The sequence below is a fragment of the Manacus candei genome, unplaced genomic scaffold (genome assembly GCF_025592945.1).
Source record: "Manacus candei isolate 608988 ecotype Guabito, Panama unplaced genomic scaffold, ASM2559294v1 h1tg000059l, whole genome shotgun sequence".
Classification (NCBI taxonomy): domain Eukaryota; kingdom Metazoa; phylum Chordata; class Aves; order Passeriformes; family Pipridae; genus Manacus; species Manacus candei.
The window spans coordinates 2,019,140-2,037,547 of record NW_026138107.1 but is presented as its reverse complement, the minus strand read 5'-3'; the positions used below and the strand labels follow the sequence as shown (position 1 = coordinate 2,037,547).

Below are 18,408 nucleotides of genomic sequence, written 5' to 3'. Positions count from 1 at the left end.
GTATTTTTCCCATGCACAAAGAAACACATGTCAGTGTTGTTGCCCTGTGCTGCCAACTCACTGAAAATATAATTCACTGATCGCTGTGTGAGGGATTAAACCAGTGTGGCTGGAGTAGTTAAAGTAAAATCCCACTTAAAAATAAAAAAAAAACCTATAAAATTATTATAATTAGACTTTTAACAAGGTGGCAACCTGTTGATGAAACGTTTTTTGGGGATTTTTCTGGCTATCAGGCCGGAGACATGAAAAGGCAAGTACAGGTGTTGTACTCCCCCTTTGGGAGCTGTGAGGCAAATGATGTTCCCAAGCAGGATGTTGGTATAAAAAAGCCTGTAGTTCACTTTGGCTGCCCTTTAGCTTCGTGTCAAGCTCTCTTCATTGTGCTCCCCGGGCTAAGAGGCTGAATAGGGCAGAAGCTGTTCTGCAGTTATTAGTATGGTTATTTAAATATATTTTCATTCGGCCAGTCTAATGCGCTTCTGGTTCCTGTCTGACCAGACTTTTCTTTTCCCCGTCTGTACATTTCAAAACTCTTAGAGAAGGTGTTTTTCATTTCCAACTGCATGACCAGAGCAAAGCTGGGATTTGCACTACCAGGTACGACACAAATCCCACCGTGCAGAAGTCTTGGCCAGTCGTTCAGTTGTCAAATCTGTGGTTTACTTACCTTTGTAGTAGGAGAATTACTGGATAACGTAGATTTGTGAATGAATTACGTAGAAATACGGATTTAATTGCAGTATTGAGATGCATTTATGCCTCATAACGTGTGTATTCATCATTTGGGTTTGTCAATGCTTTTCTGTGGCCTTGGATATAAGTTGTTCCTACATAATATCTACTGTTTACATTAAGTTACTATCTCCAGAAATTCTTCTTTCAAGTTGTTTTCAAGAGAGTTTTACTCAGTGCAAGTATTCACAAATATTTTTCTTTATATATATGTTCCTGTATTTTGCACTATGCATTTTATGCATACTGCAGTGTGCAGTATGCATATTATTTTTGGAAGGAAAACGCTGGGTTTACCCTTTGGAGTTTTGGGTTTGTGGCTTTTTTCCCTCTCATATTTAGCAGACCTAGTCTTGTCATCTTCATCTTCTTTGTGTTGTCCAATTTAAGCCAACCTTTCTTTCCTTAACTGGTGTTCCTGTCCTTTAACTATTTTCATGGTCCTCTTGCACCACACAGCATTTCATTCGTTAGCCTGAAGGAAGCACAAACTGTTTTAGTATTCTTTAAAAATGGAGTTTCAAAGTGGGTTTGGGCAGACAGGACAAAGCTGAGCTTGGCACAGCACCGTGCTGGAGATTACATACATATAATTACATATGTACAATTGTGTACATACAATAACAGGCATCTTGGGATGGATCAGGAAACTGAAGAAGGACTGTCAGGGTGCAGAAAAATTCTGTCTGAACCATCCAAGTTTCCTCAGGATGCTCAATTACTGACTGGCCTTCTCTGCAGAAGTGCATTTTTTTTTTAGATTAAATCTTACTGCTGCTTTTTCTTGCTCACACTTTGTTTTCTGAAGTGCCATAAATTTATTGTTTACTATGACTTTGAACCTATAAAGAATTTGTTCCATACCATTGATCTGCAAGCGAATGTGGTAGTTGAAAGATCTTTATTCTGTGTTGAATTCCAAGTGAAAATCTAGGTGAAAGGCAAAGTGTGAATAATGAAGATAGAATGATAACTATTGATCTCTCAAACAAAATTTCCTTGAGGTAGCTTTAGGTATTTTTTGGTAGATAACATGCAAGTTATCAATCAGATAAACAGCTTAGGTGTTGTATTTACGCTGAAGCAATGCCATTTGTTAAATTATAACCTGAAGTAAAATGCAGGATAGTGGTGTGGGTGGATAATGTTTCATGCTTGCAGCCCCTACTACTTGATGCTGCTTTCCTGGCAAATCTGAGAGGAACTAGGTCAGCCTTCAGGTACTCATATAACCAGGACTTGTTTGGGAGACGCTCAAGGAGCTCTCAAATGGTGTGTTAATGTCCCGTAAAACATCTTTACGGGACTCACCAGTGTGGTGGTTCTTGCCTGAGAGCAAATCTGTGTTACATGTAGCTAATACCTCCAAAGACAGTGCCTATAGCCCTGTCTCTGACAATTTAGTAGCACTTCCTGCCGGTTCTTTAAGTCTTTTGTACCTAAGGTCAACTGGCAGAGCAGTTCCACTGGAAAAGGAGGGTGTCTGCAGTCCTGCTCTGTGATGTTCAGCAGCTTCTTCAGTTTCTGTGCACAGTGATGAAATTTCTCCTCTGTCATGTTGGTACAGTTTGGAAATCACCAGAAAAACTTTGTAGTTTTATGAGGCTGAGGTCCTGTTCAGATGAAAGTAGACTTCCCATAGATATGGAAACTGAATTATATTGTGGTCTGTCCAGGTGGATGACTGCCAAGTCTGGAAATTTTCAAGCTGGTGCTGTCAGGAGGACTAAAATTGTCTGTTAAAATATATTTAAAGGTCTAGGTAAAGAAGTTTGACATATGTTGATTATAACATATTGATTAAATTTTATAAGCTAGGAGTTCAGAAATATTTTTATTATTTTCTGATCTGTTTTGATTATTCCAGTGAAGTGCACCATGTTTAATGTGTCTCCAGTACCATCTTTCATGGATGTGTAAAAACAAAGGAATAGTTCAGTGTAACAGGATGAGTTCACTAGGAAAAAGTAAACTGAGAAAACCAACACAATACTGAAAAATACAATACTCTGCTCTGGAGCCAGGCTGGGAGAGCTGGGAGTGTTCAGCCTGAAGAAGAGAAGACTCCAGGGAGACCTTAGAGTCCCTTCCAGTGCCTAAAGGGGCTCCAAGAGAGCTGGAGAGGGACTTTGGAGAAGGGACTGGAGGGACAGGACAAGGGGGAATGGCTTTAAACTGGCAGAAGGCAGGGTTAGATGGGATATTGGGAAGGAATTGTTGTCTGTGAGGGTGAGGAGGCCCTGGCACAGGTTGCCCAGAGAAGCTGGGAAGTGTCCAAGGCCAGGTTGGATGGGGCTTGGATCAACCTGGTCTAGTAGAAGGTGTCTCTGCTCGTGGCAGGGGGGGTGGAACTGGATGGGCTTTAAGGTCCCTTCCAACCCAAACCATTCTGGGATTCTGTGAACCATACTGTCTATAACTGGAAGCAATGGGTTGTTCAGGTAATACTGTGAAGAGCAGGGATGAGTGAGCTATTTGTTTAAATTATTCTTACTGTTCTGTTCTTGTGCAGGGTGCTGTATTGCTGAACACCACATATAGTTCATCCACTCTTCCAGACCCTGTGCTCAATGCTTTAATACCAGGAGGACCTTTCTGCTCTGCAATGAAGATGGAGGCAGTGGGAAAAGCTGAAGAACTTGCTGATTCAGAAGTTCCACCAAAGGCTTCTGAAAAGCAAGAGACTGCTCCTGATGAAGACGGACCTATAGAGCTCGAGACACAAACTGAGAAGGACAGCATGCCCACTCCAGCAGACTCTGCAGTGCTCTCTTCCATGCCTTGCTTGCTGATGGAACTGAGGCGAGACTCCTCGGAGTCCCAGCTGGCATCCACGGAGAGTGACAAGCCAACGGGCAGTCGAGTTTATGAGAGTGACTCTTCTAATCAGTGCATGCTTTCCCCTTCTTCCAGTGGGCATTTGGCTGACTCAGACACATTGTCTTCCACAGAAGAGAATGAGCCCTGTCAAGCTGAAGCTGTCGCAGAGGGAGACCCTTCTGCAGTGTCTGGGGCCGCAGCTGGGAGGAAATCCAGGAGATCCAGGTCCGAGAGCGAAACTTCAACCATGGCTGCCAAGAAAAACCGACAGTCCAGTGATAAGCAGAACGGTCGAGTTACCAAGGCAAAGGGTCACCGAAGCCAAAAGCACAAAGAGAGGATCCGGCTCCTGAGGCAGAAGCGGGAGGCAGCTGCTCGCAAGAAGTACAACCTGCTGCAGGACAGCAGCACCAGCGACAGCGACCTGACCTGCGACTCCAGCACCAGCTCATCCGATGACGACGAAGAGGTTTCAGGGAGCAGCAAGACAATCACCGCAGAGATACCAGGTAGAGGATGTTTTTTAAACTGAACTGTAAAGGCATCTGACATCGTTTCTCAGCTGTCATGCTAAGTTAGATGAGTGACGCTTGAGACAAAAAAAAAAAAACAAAAAACAAAAAACAGGAGAACTGCAGCTCTGTGTAAATTTGAAGACTGCAGTGTGTTAACGAGACATGGGCAAATATTAAAATCTGTTCCGAGGTTTTGGTGCACTTTTGCACACCAACAAAGCATAGCAATGGTAAATGGGAGGAAGGACTACCTTTGAATTCTGGAGTTTTCAGATCTTTTCCTTTGTAAGCCTATATGAACTCCTGTCAGTGCTGTCAAATCCCATTAGACGGTGATAATCGAATTCTTAAGATAAGTGGCCAGCTTTGCTTTAGTAAAAAAAGACCACAGCTTGGCAGTTATGTTAGAAATGGCACAGCAGACCTCTTGCCTGTGTTACAGCAAGGCCCTGGCCATTATTGCACTTGTTCTGTGCTTTCAGCTCAACATGTCAGTGCGTGACAAGCCTCTTAGCCTTATTCTAAGTTCTTGCAGATTGCAGCTGGTCACCTATTTTAGGATATAAACATGATTACACAGGTGCCCAAGCTACAGTCCCACCTGAATTTTCAATATCCTAGGCAGAGCTGCCACTGTTTTCCTATGTCCTAAGGTTCAGTAATTTCTACACTTTTCACTTTCTGACGCATTTCTGTTAAGATGGGAGCTAGCAAATTATAGGGACCTTCTTGTAATTTTGTTAGCAAAAGAAAGTTGAATTCTTCAAGGTTTTTGTTTGCTGAGTCTTTGTTATTTTATTGCCTCAAGTGCCGTGGACAGGATTTTGTGTGAATTATTCTTGCAGCATATTATAACACAGAACCATCATCCTATGGCAATTTTCATATGGCAATCAGAAATAAAATCAGAAATAAAAATAAACCTTTTGGCTTGCCAATTTTTACTGGGTTACACGCCTTTTTGCCTCTAATGCTAGAAGGTGTTTTTAGGGGGTTTTTTTGAGAAAAATCTTACAAAGGGCAAGAACGTTTAAAGGAAAACTGCAGTATTAAGTTGCTGAACTAAAGTTTGCTAGATTAATTATTTAAAATATTTGCAGCAGATTTTACAAATTACTGTTTTAACTGAGTTGATTATGGTGGATGATGCTGTCCCCATGAAAACTGGCGTTTTTCCCACACCTGCTAGGAAGCAGGTTGCACGAAGGAAGTAAATGTTTATTTTTAGAAAGTCTGGGAAAGGCATAATATCCTCCTATAATTACTGTGTAGTAAACTTTTAATAGAGATCTAAAATTATTTTTACCAATTTAGTAGTTAGGCTTTCTAGCTTCTACCTTTTTATTCATTATATTTACACTTTGGGGAATTAAAGCCCAATTTAAAGCCTGTTGAAGAAGACTGTTTCATTGAGTTTTGGGACTGGTTCCTCCCCACCTCTCAAAAAACCCCAAAACTCACAGAATAAATCCCCCTGGTCATATGCTTTTTTTTTAAGTCATAAAAGTACCTTGTGAACCAGAGGGCACCACGTGGTATTTTCAGGTTCGCTTGGGTTTCTCACTGCCTTTGCAGAGACCTGAAACCATTCCAGGGCACTTTGAGTGTCTCACTGGGCTCTTGGTCTTAACCATGAGATGCTTGTGGTGAAATGATCGCATTGCAAGGACGAACTTAATTTATTGGTGATGACAGCAAAGCCCAGTTTAACCTGCAGTACGAGGTGTTGCAGTGCACAAACCATCCCGAGGAACGCTAACATTTTGTTCTTACTCCATAGCATGTGTCATCTGCTTGATGCTAAGTTCCATTTAAGACATTGAAACCCTTGAGCTGCCCTTTTGGTGCCATCTGGTGCGACGTGAACCTGCCACGTTGCGGTTCTCCTTTAAATAGGAACAGCTCTGGTTTGTGGGGAACAGCTCACAAGTGCAGGAGAAAAATATTCTCTGTAGAGATAAGGACAAAGTCTGGCCAAAAAAATGCATTCTGTGCTGCTTGTGGTTTGAGGAAATGTTGTGGTCATGACAGATACAGTGGAACTGCGAGTCGGAGTCTAACTCCCAGAGCTCCATCCCAGTGGTGGGTTCATGTGCCATCTGTGATCCTCCCTCCTGGAGCTGGCAAAGTACTGCAGTCCTTCTTGTGACTAGAAAGCCATTTTAGTGCACTTAGCATAACACTGTGAATATCCTCAAAATTTAGGGAACAAATGTGTAGGTAGAAGATAACTCAGGGTATTAAAAAGCGTGACTGGAAATTCAGGCCGTGAGTGTCCTCTGCACACAGTCAGAAGCTGAGAGATTTAACTCCGGTGTCAGGACGTGAAGAAACTTTTACCTTTCCTTTTAAAAGAAGTCTGTACACGTTGATGCAGAAGAGTTTTCCAGGTAGCCTATGTTCCCCCTTAGTCTGCCTGTATTTGGACAGTTCAGCTGCAGTGTTGGTTACTGACTCAACACCTCTTACAGTCGGGGCTCATTTTCAACCATCTGTTGTCTGAAAAATAGCTTTGCCAACAGAGATGCTCTAAAATTTTTAGTGACAATAATGTGGCCTTCATGACAAAGGTTACATGTACTCTGACTCTTAAATTATGGACACAGGGAGTGGGTACAGCAGCCAGTTTGCTTGTGTGTGGTCTGAAAATTAAGCTGCCACGTTTGAGAATACAGTACTCCTTCATGATGTGTCACTAAACCTCTTCCATTTAAGTAGTGCAGTTATCTTTTTTTTGAACTATCCGCACCACTGGCTCTGAAATAGGTTTGGCTAAATTTGTAAGGTAAGGAAAATGTTCAGTGAAAATAATGCCATGAAGTTGCTAGGAGAGCAGTTGTGCTACAGTTCTCTCTGCTGAACTCAAGTGTACTGCGGATTAAAATAGTGGCAGGCTTGGTTTTCTCCTCAGGAAAGATTGGAGAGTTGAGATATTGCTGGTGGTACTTCAATACAAGTATCATGAGCTGCACGGGAGATAAGCACAATGTAAGTTGTGTTATTCTGAACGCATCCTGTGGTGTTATTTTACACCTGAAAATACGGGTTCAGTCTAAACTTCATGTGTGCTCATGAGAATTGTTTCACTGACCCGAGCAGTCGTAAACTTGGGCTCTTTATTTCAGGGAATGCCATGATCTTTGGGTTATTGCAGATGAGAAGCAATTTTTTACCTTTTAGTGACTGAGCCTCTCTGTTGGCATTTAGGATTTTACCATTCTTAAACACCATATAAACATAGCATAAAAGTCCCAGAATAGGTTCTGCTGGACTTGCTGCTGCTGGAAGTTACTCCTTTAAACAGTCTCACTTTTGATGCTGCAAATTGACTCTGAATGCAATTGGCATGAGAGAAAGTCTGGGAATAAATATTTATTTCTCTGTAAACACTTCTTTCTTGGAAAAAGGAAGAGGTTTTTAAAAATAGGAAAATATTGGCATTTCACTACCATTGTGCTTTCTGCAACTCGGAAAAATCTGAATTGAAGTGGGAGTGACTCATGTTTCAGGCTTTCAGAAAAATCTATTAAAAAGTTTGAGTGTTGATGTTGGAAAAGTCTCAGCTCACTTTGTTAAAAAAAAAAAAAGAGAGAGAAGAGTTTTTTTGATACGCAGAAACCCAAAGAGGGGGGGCACAGTGTGTCCATGTTCCTTCCTCCCAAGAATTGTGCACAGACCCTCGAAGAAGCATCTCACAAGGGATGAATTTGGTGCAAGCTACTCAGAATGACAATTATATTTAACAGATAGGAAAAAACATAGTCTGTCGAAAGTGGTTTGCAGTAAGATGTTCATTTGGAAATCTGTGGAATAAATGACACAGAGGAATCAACCACTCCTAATTAGAATGAAGGGGAAGCATATCTTAAATTTTTACATTGTCAGACTTCCTAAATTAAATAACTTTGGATTTGGTTAGTACTTAATAGATCTCATAAAGAGACAGTGTTGGGGCATTTCTTAGGTGCTGTTTTGCAGGAGCTGGTGTCTTGAAAATAGGATACGAATCTTGGATTCTGACCCCTTTGTGACTGCAAATTTCTTCACCTGTAAACTTGGCATAACTTAAAAAAAGCCATTACAGAGGTTTAAGTTTCTAGACAGAGGAGGGACTAGTTAAATAAATGCTAGCATTTTTAATATATAAAATTACTTTCTTGGCTTAATTTTTTTCTTAACCCCGAAATAAAGAAAAGATTGAATAAGGCTTGTTATAATAACTGCAAGGGAAGCATTCAAAACATTGATGCTGCTGTAAATTGTAGATGCATTATGACTGATGCCTTTTAAAAATAGTATTGCAGGGTTATATATATTTTAATACATAGTTTCTTCAGTTTACAAAACAGTTTTGTCAACTTTATCATTCTAGTTCATTCTTAACTTTAAAAACTTAGGTAGATTGTCTCATGTATCACCATCAATAGTTTTTACTTAAATAGTAATAAATTAAATATAAATTAATAAATTAAAACTTAACATTACCTATTAATAAGCCTATGGAAATCAGACTGTCATTTAGTTCCTTGATTTTAGGATAAGATCCCTGACTAGTGACAAATAAACTGCATTATATTGGATGTTCAATGCTAGGAGTAATTGAACAGGAGAAATATTTTTTTCAGGGATGAAAAAGATATTGAATACACAGAAGTAACCAACCCATCTTTTAGGAATAAGTTAGCATATCACATAATTATTTGTAGTTAAAATGCAGTAGGAGGGATGTAAATTACTTGCTATAAAGTAATTATTTTTGAGCAGAGGACCTGAATGCTGAATTTCCAGCCTGTCTGATAGGTAAACAGATGGGGAAATAGACTTAAAAATTAGGGGGTTTTGTAACTGCTCGTAAATAAGAAAATAATCCTGGTCTTTCTTTAGCTGTTACGGAAGGACCTGTGTATACCTCATTTAAATAGCTCCTGAAAAGAATGTGGTGTTTAAGTAACACTGTAATTTCGTGTACACAGTGAAATCCCAATAAAGATTTAGTGCCTTATGTTTTTATTAGTAAATATTTGCTTAGGCTGTGCAATAATTTGTCTCGTTCTTAGGGTATTTTCTATTACTCTTAAGCTAGGGGATGCCGCAAGTTTCACATTTACATATTAAATTGTCGGGTTTTGTAGCTGCTTTGTGTAGCTTAATGTGATGCTTGTCTTGTTTTGGAATTACCTGAGGTAACGTTTGTGTGTTTGGATGGCATGCACATATTGTTTATGATTCCTCAAACAGGTACAGAGCTTTGTTTTCTTGAAGGTTTAATTGCTTCCTAGATAATTCCTGAGTGGACTCTTAAGCTTAGGAAATACAGATACCAAAAAGATGCCTTTTGTTACTGATATGAAGAGTGAGGTAATGAGGATGGCCCTTTTGCTGCTAAACTTCTTTCTCATAATCCCAAAGCTAGTAATTTCCCCCATCTTTTTGATGGATAGTAGCAGGGAGAACAATTCCATTCCAAACATTCCCTGTTTTCTAGGAATGCGTGGAGGGCGTTTTCTAGGAGGGCGTGGTCCTAGTTGGAGTGAGGCTGGTCACTGCTGTTGTGTGGATTGTCCTTGTGATGGAGCAGAGGCTGCTCTCACCTCCCATGTTAGCACAGCTCTCACAAATTATCCCATATTTGTGTTGTGTGTTCTCCTCATCTGCATTCACTGTGTTTTCCAAAACTGGACCAAGAGCTTTGGCCTTGGCTGCTTCAGGTGCTGCAGCCACTATATCAACCTTTATCCCTGTTATCTCGTGTACAGTTTTGTCTGTGTTTAACAGCCCGTTATAAAAGGATTCAAGTGTGTAACTAAAATGCACATAATTATTCAAGGTTTATCAGTTGAACAGTAGCACTTTGGATCACAGCTTGACAGGACTGAACATGTATAATGGTTTTTTGCACCCTCACTTGAATTCAAAACAGAGATTGCAAGGGAGTTGGAGTAATTTGGTTTATTTCTTGAAACAAACAGACTTTTTTGACAGAATTGCCTGAGTCTTCTAGAATAAAAATAATTTTGAAGCCAAAATTTCTGTTATAACCTCAGTGAGTATAAAATGTTACCTTTTTTTGACAGTATAACTGTTGCTTAATATTTGTCAATTCCTCTCGTGTTTTCATATCCCAGGGACAGAATTAGAAAAGTTGTTTTCCTGAGTTAACATGCCTTAATAAGCAATATTTTGTTCTTACTTAACGATGACTTATCAAATGGCCTCAATGTCTTTAAAGCTGGCTTCAGTCGTGCTGGGGGATCTGGAGGAGCGACCAGGGAAATTCCAGGATTGCTTGACAGGGGCACCGTGTGGGATAGGAACTGCATAGGCAATGTCCTGGAAGAGGCCATGAACTGCTTTGCCGAGATGCAGAGGCAGACAGAGGAGAAATTCCGCATGTGGATAGAAAAGCTAACCCGTCTTGACACGGACGAAGAGAGCAAGCAGCAACTGGAGCCCAGGGAACCCAAAATTCAACTAGTTGGCCAAAGAATCCCCCCTACCACGCAGTCAGGGGCTTTCATACAGATGCCTGATAGCCAAGTACTTCCTCAGCAGTCGTTTAATTCTTACGTGGGCTATCAGAATGTCGATGCTACTCTCGAGTTTCCAGCGACTTTTAATAACAATTTTCCACCTATCTTTCCAGAGAATGGGAATATTGCAGAGCCTGATCTGAATCAATCATAAACTTAAGGGGGGGGAGGGGGAGGAGGGGAAAAGAAAATCAGATCTTTGCAATCTTGATGTTATTTTTGGATTATGCTGAAAAATGAGGTTTGCTTTTCTCTTTGTATTTGTTTGTTTTGTTTTCTCTTCTGGGTTTTACTGCCATGGTATCGTTTGGTTATTTCTAATTTATAGAGAATGTATGTAGTTTAAAAAAAAAAAAATCACAGCATACCCACATGCATGTGCCAGCACACACATATAAACACCTTTAAAGGTGTTGGGGAGGGGAACCACCCTAAGCTTTCATCACCAAACTTGGGAAAATATAACTTAGAATCCTTCTTTAGATACCCCAAAAGCAGTAGAGCTATGTTTGCTACAATAGGAGCATTCAGGGTATTCATCCAGATGCCCTTTTTTGCATGTTAAAACATTTATATAAGGAAATAAGTTTTATATTTAAGGAGGTAAAGTACCTTAGAGACCCAGACTAGATACAGACCCATGACATTTCCTGAACTCCACTTACTCACAAGTTTTGCAGCTTGAACACATCACACATTAGCTTTTTCTTCTTCCTTTTTAGGCAGAAGCAGTAAATAAGCTTACCTTAAATATTTAGAAAGAGATATATATATAACTGTGCACAATGGATTTTTACTTTTTTTTTTTTGTCTCCCATTTAGTAGTTCATTTTCTGTCCAGATTTTTTTTTAATCAATGTCACTGCAGTGTTGCACATGGCATGCTTATGGATGCAGCTGTCTGAAACTGTGTGCACAAATAGGCACATGTATATATATATTTATATATATGTGTGTGTGTTGTGTGTGTGTTTGGTTTGGGTGGAAGTCATCTCCACTTATTCCAGGTGTCCAGTTTGCTGTTCCCTGTGACTCCTTCTGAGTCAGTGGGAAGAGATAAGCCCCTGCTGAGGATGTCTCCCAGCAGTGTCTTTCTCTTCCATTAGTTGTCCAAACCTCCCTTATCAGCAGTTTATACGAGATAACTTTTGGCTGAATTGAGGTGGGATGAGTCACACCCAACCTGTGCACACAAAGCACTGCTGCTTCCCTCCTGTATATATGGACAAACCACATCCTTCATGCTGGAATAAAAATAGTCCTGTCTGCCCCAAGATAAGCACCAGTCAGGGGATGGATTGGTTCTTGGCACAGGAATTTGAAGGGAGGCTTGACAGCCAGATAAGTAAACACCATGGTGGTCTGAAGGGCTGCTGGTCTGGGTCAGACTGAACCATGCTTGAATGCCACTGAAATCATTATTTACTTGTGATGGGGAATGCCAGAGCATTAGTTTCATTTAAATAATACAAGAATTTGCTGTTGTGTGGATTTTTAATTTTTTTTTTAATACTAAGAGTTATCCTGAATAGGCAGGCTTGAAACTGTGGTGTTTAAAGTAGGATTAATTTAAAGTGTGTATTAGAAGTCTCTACTTAATTCTTACTTACTATTGTTACAGGGATTTTTTTGGTCACCTCTGCGTTAAGGCCTTTCTTCATGGGAAGTAACTTCTCTGTAGCTACCAAAAAATGTATATTTATCATCAGGTAGAACTTGATAAAAGTTTTGAATGCAAATGCAAATCAAAATTCTTACAGTGGAAATTGGAGGTGTGCACAGACATAGTTTAAGTAAAGAGAACACTGTAGGTCTCCTTTAGCTGTGTTGTTACTTTGCTTTTTAAACCACAGTCACTTTTTTACTAGTTATTTTAGTGTAATTTGTTTTCTTCCTGTTGGAAGTAACCACAGTATCTTCTGTAGATCTGGCTTTTTTTTTTTTTCCCCTCCCTGAAGTCAGTGGGAGTTTTTCCATCAATTTATGTGGCAGTTTGGATCAAACCTGTAACAGGAACTCAAGAAATGCTTTTTGTTATCAGCGTTATACTCACACTGGTCTTTTAACATTATTGTTGCCATAGACATTTTTCTTTTTAAGGTATGTGATGCCTTCATTAAAAAAAAAAATTAGGTTAGAGAGCTGTGTTATTTTCAGAGTAACTGTTTGAAAGACTATGCAGGAGATAATTTTTAAGCACTGGGATAAAGTTCTTTTCAGATCACCTTCATGCATAATTTTTATACAAAGATTTTGATATGAACTTGTTAGAAAACTCTCTCGTCTGAAATTGTGTGCATTTCAGGTAAAAGTTAAACGAGTTGTTCTGTGTTTGATTGCAATTTGATCAACTTGTCCTCATCTGTTTAAAATACAAGATCCTTCAGGGAAGAGTATTTGCTGATATAAAAAAATCACCAAAATGGATCCTTCTGGTGTTCATAGATTTGATACCTATATATATATATATATTTAAATACCTTTATGATGACAGTAAGAGCAGCATATTTTAAAGCATGACAACTTTATAAATCTTCCCCTGCATGCAGAAGCAGCTTTTTGCAGTGACTGGTTTCTTTTAATGTGTATGTCTGTAAGCATGCCCTTAACCTTTTTTTGTAAAATAATATATAGAGAGCAATTAGGTATTTCAGAACAAATTGTGTAAGGAGTTCAGCTGAACTTATTTATCTCTCAGACTGAAACACCTTTACATGTGGATCTCATAAATGGATAATAACTTCATTAGGGATGTAGCCAGTGAAATTCTGCCAATCTTTAATATGTTGGTCAGGTAGTCTAAAAATAAAAAAAAAAAATAAAAAAAAGAAAGAAAAAGAAAAATACTGAAATAATTCAGTGTATTAATAGATAAAAATATGGATTTGTTTACTGCAGGCAACAAATTAAAACCTTTTATTTTTATCCATCACTGTTAGTTGTTATTTTCAATGCAAGCAGCTGTGAACATGAGAAAACAAGCAGAGGATGACAGTAGTTGAGCATACAGACCTTGAAGCTGTACTCTTTCTGGGATAAAATTATCTCAAGGCACCCAGAAGACTGAGAGAATAATTTATATGAGGTATAATTTTAACTTAGTTTCCCCACAAAAGCTACCTAGTGTTAAAAACACCTGTGGTTGTAAATGGTAAATATTCTTTGGTCACTCTTTCCACTTGGCTCAAAACTGGAGCTGAATCTTCAGCTTTGTCATAAATCATCTCTGGGTTTACACGTGAGGAATTATGTTTGGCCTGAAACTGAGAGGGGAACCCCTCCTTTCTGCTGTTCAGGTGTAGTATAACCTACCTGATGAAGGACTTGGCAGCCTGTGCCATTTAACAGGAGCATCTCTCTTCTACCTTTGTGTTCTGAATCTGAGAGATTCAGAAACCAACCTTCAGATTCCGATACTAGTGATGAGTCTCTGTTTTAAGTGTGTGTGGCAGCCTTTGGCATCTCTGTGAGAAAACAGATTCCCAATATAGAGTTTCAGATTTTTATTTTTTTTTTCCCTCCTGGGAATATTTCTACTATATTACACGGCTGCTGTTAAATTTGTTGTGATTTCCATTACAAGCTCTTATTTCCAAAGGGCTTTGATTAGAAACTTTCAGGGAGTTAAAATTTCTTCAGCTGAAATTTTGACAAAGATTTTAATCTTACCCATTCCGAGGGTAAGCTTCATGAGAGCTGTCTGACTTACTTAAGACTATTTTAGGATTATCAGAAGGAAACTCTTCTACTTTCCCAGAGTTGCATTTTGAATGTATGTTTATGCTCACGTCTCATCAAATCACTTCAAAACCACCACTTTTGACAAGTAGAGGAAAAATCAGTAGGAGTTTTGCACAGACGTGGAGAACCACCGATGATAATTTAGTTTCCCTAATTGCCCTGGGTTTTATACTTCAGAATGGTGTAAAGAAACATTCTAGTTCCTTTAAGGAATTTTACTTATGGTTTGAAAGAGTCACATGCATCGAGTCAGATCAGCTGGTGTGGATGGTGTAGACTGGTGTAATTCCAGGGATGATGGTGCCAGTTTAAACCTACCTGGCCTGTTCACAGAATCCCAGAATGGTTTGGGTTGGAAAACAGCTTAAAGCTCATCCAGTCCAACCCCCTCGGCATGGGCAGGAACACCTTCCACTCTCCCAGGTTGCTCCAAGCCCTATCCAGCCTGGGCTTGGACACTTCCAGGGATGGGGCAGCCACAGCTTCTCTGGTCCAAGCTCCTATATTGTCACTGTAAACATTGAATCACATGTTTTCAGTGTGGGGGCTGTTTCAGCAAGGGAGCAGTGGAATACCTGTATGACCCCAGAGCTGGAATTTAGCAGCAGGTAAAGGAAGTAAGTCTTTATATAAATGCTCAGTTGAAATTCTACTAAATGTCAAACTGACACTGCAGTAAATAAAAATTTAAAGGGTTTCTTCCTAGAATTGGTCCCTTTTTAGGAGGCCTTAGATGTCCAGGGGCTTCAGTGTGCAGTGGTTTTGCAGCCTTGGCTGCAAGTTCTTCCACAGGTAGTTCGTGCTGCTTCCCTGCCCTCCAGTTGGGTGTGGTATGGAAGGTCTTTAGGAACTTCCACCCTTCACACACTGATTTCTCCGAGGATTTTGGGTTTTGCTTCAGATAAAACATCTGAATGGTCAGGTTTTATTTAGAAAAAAATTAACATACAACATAAACCAAATTCAAGTTAAGGCGGTGAAACTTCTCAGTTTTTCTATTGCAAAAATAACTGAGCAGGGAGAAACAAAAAGACAATGTAAAATCCTCAGTGTCATTTTTAACAGTATTAGGACAAAATAATTCAGGCAGAAACACACATCTGTATTTTTTTAAGTTCAGTGTCTTTTAGTGTTTGTGCAGAATTGTTAGGTGTTTTTATCTGAGCTGCTAGAGTTGAGACTGGAAAACTAATCTTAACTTCAATAAAACAGGATTACATTTGGCAGTTATGTTACAAATTGAAACATATTTATTATCACTGGTTTCTCTTATTAATATATTTTATCTCTTCCTGTATCCACATACTGTAAAACTCTTTTTAAAATAATATTTCAAGGGCATTAAGAAATTAAATCCTAACCCCATTGATACTAGTAGAAGTTTTCTGCTGGTTTTAATGGTTTTAATTTCATCTCATTAAAAATTGAATTTGCTCTGCAGTTTTTGGCCAGAGAATCCTTCAGCTGACCTTAAGGGGAGTCTGTGCCTGATGAGGGTTTGTAATTCAGGCCAGTTGAGCAGATGTTTTTAAACTAATCAGGGTCTGCAGTGTGGCTGCTGCAGTTACACGTGGAGGCGTTGGAACAAACGTGCTGCGTGATGTGTGCTGTAGAAGCCAAAACATTTGGGCTGTTTGACAGAGATGGACAGTTACCTTGCAAAAACACGGAGCTGGAAACCGGTTCTTTCTCAGAAATTTTACTGGTCTCATGGTGTTGGGTCAGCAAAAGGAAGGCACATGGAAAACAGGCTTATTAAGTTAGGAGGGGTTTCAAGCGCAGGCTGATGGAGCAGGGGGTTATTCTGGACCACCAAAAAGCTGTGCCAGTCCTTCCGAGGGAAGATGCAGTTTGTCCTTGCAAAAATGTGATGTTTTTCTGGAGGGGATGTGTGTTTGCTGCCTTTTCCTAATGTAAGCTGTGTTTACACGGGGAGTTTTTTGGTTTTTTGTTGTTTTGTTGGGGTTTTTTTGCCTGTCATGGCTATGTAAGGGTGGGATGGTTTCCAAAACCCTCCTGAGAGGCTTTTGCAAGTGAAACGGGGGAAGAGATCTGGCTTATGTATCTGTTGCCATAATTAATGCGTTGTTAGGCAGCATCACAGAAAATAAATCCTATACGGGGATATAAAGTGGATACCACTTCCCAGTGTTTTGAATCCACAGCCATATTCCATGTGCCTTTGCTTAACGCACAATGAAAAATTCTTTATTATCTTTATTTATAATTTGGTAAAAAGAATCCGAGATATTTTCCATCTAGTCATCAAAAAGCCTGAAAGAATGAATGTTGTTCAGCAAGACTTGAATTTTTGAGATCTCTTTTCACGTGATACATTAAAAATTGCACAGTCTGAGAACAGATAATAATTTGATCATGTTGTTTTGATTTTATTTTATTATCATGGTTAAAAAAAAACCTAAACACAAAAGCTTTACTGTATGAAATGAAGGAAAATGTGAGGAAAGTGGATTCACTGATAAAGTTCACTTTATAATTTTAGAGAGAATGTTGTTACACTACTATTGATTTTATTGTATTTACAATGTATTATTTGCTTAACCTTGTAAATTTAGAAATGTAACTACTGTAACCTGGAATAAATAAATAAATAAATATAAATAGCAATGAAGTGGTTCATGTTGTTAAACAACATAAAAAAGCAGACATGATCTGCCCCCATCCCCCTCTGTGAATTGTTGTAGGGTTGAGCTAGTTTGTGCCATTTGAACTTCGCATACTTTTGAAATGGCAGCTCTGGGTCATGTTTTAATTAATACCAGGTTTCTATTGCTTATCTAAAACAAAAAAACCTGTCACTTATAGTCTTGTGTATCAATACTTTCTGTTTGGATCAGTTACTGATGTGTCTCCTACCGTAAAGCTATTTTGACAAGTCGCCTAAGATAAATCTTCTAGGTTTTGGCACACAAAATATAATTATTTCTATTACAGTGATGATCAGCTGATCTTAAAATTTATAAGGGTATTAAAGTCCACTCTGTGTTTTGTGTAATCTTGCAGTAAATGGGGTTATCTCTTAAATTTAAGCACCAGTTGTAAATGGGGGCATTCTTAGGTATTTTATTATCTTAAAATGTCTCAGTGTTCTCATTTGTTATGTAGAAATAAACGCAGTTTAGAGTACTGAGACTGAGACCATCAGTGCCCACATTCACAGCAAAGTTGTTGAGGTGAGGCTTGCAATTACCTCTTGTGTAGCCTTTTTAGCAGTTGTACCTTTAGCAAAAGCATTCCTAAGCACTATTTTTATACTCCCCCAAAAAATCCACCACTTAAAAGTAGCTCAGTAATTGGAGGGGAGTGTTGTTTTCAGCAGAGCCCAGCTCCTCTGCCTGTTAGCCTTGAGCAAGATGAGATCTCTGCCTGCCTCAGTTTCCCCTGTGGGTGGACGGAGGTTAATAACCACCTTGGAGCTCTTCCAGGTCCACTAATGGAAAGCTTTTTGTAAGAACAAGGTGCTGTAATTATTGCTGCTGTTATAACTGTACCTGTTCTGTGTGTCTTAAAGCTTGGGGTGATACTCACACCTAAATATGGCACTGTGTCTTTCCCTTGCAAGAGTCACTGATGACTCCAGAGGGCAATTCAGACCACAGAAATTAGGCTTTTAATTTCAAAACTATTTTAACCGGGATAGCCCTCTGGAGATTTCAGTCTTTTTCCACTACTTGTAGAGGAAACATAGCAAAGTTTAAATCCTATTCCTAAGACAGAAGTTCATCTTGCCAAACTTGAGCACTGTAAAAGCGAGGTGTCTTGGGTAAGGCAGTGCCTAAGCTCTTTCTGTTTGCTGGGGAAGCAGGGGAGATGGAGATGCTCCAGGCTGCAATTTCCAGGATGGGATTACCTGGCTGAACTTCTTCTCTCTGGCTACAGCGGGAGGGAGTTTAGGTGATGAGCTCAGCACTGCATGACTAAGTAAGAAAGCTAAAGAGAAATAATGGCTTATAATCACAGAATGGTTTGGGTTGAAAGGGACCTTACAGCTCATCTTGTTCCAACCCCCCTGCCAAGGGCAGGGACACCTTCCACTAGACCAGGTT

At 39.5% G+C, this 18,408-nt stretch overlaps 1 protein-coding gene across 4 annotated transcripts in view; it reads left to right on the top strand.

The window, feature by feature from the left end:
* ARK2N (arkadia (RNF111) N-terminal like PKA signaling regulator 2N) overlaps positions 1-18,408 on the top strand; it is a 46,602-nt gene that overhangs the window by 12,687 nt on the left and 15,507 nt on the right. For 3 of the 4 annotated variants that reach the window (XM_051803718.1, XM_051803717.1, XM_051803715.1), the window contains one exon: positions 3,248-4,064. In XM_051803718.1, coding sequence (XP_051659678.1) covers positions 3,341-4,064 — 724 coding nt within the window. In that variant the 5' untranslated portion in view covers positions 3,248-3,340. Of the gene's footprint in view, positions 1-3,247; positions 4,065-10,299; positions 16,970-18,408 lie in introns of those variants that run through there. The other variant, XM_051803716.1, reaches the window with a different exon arrangement.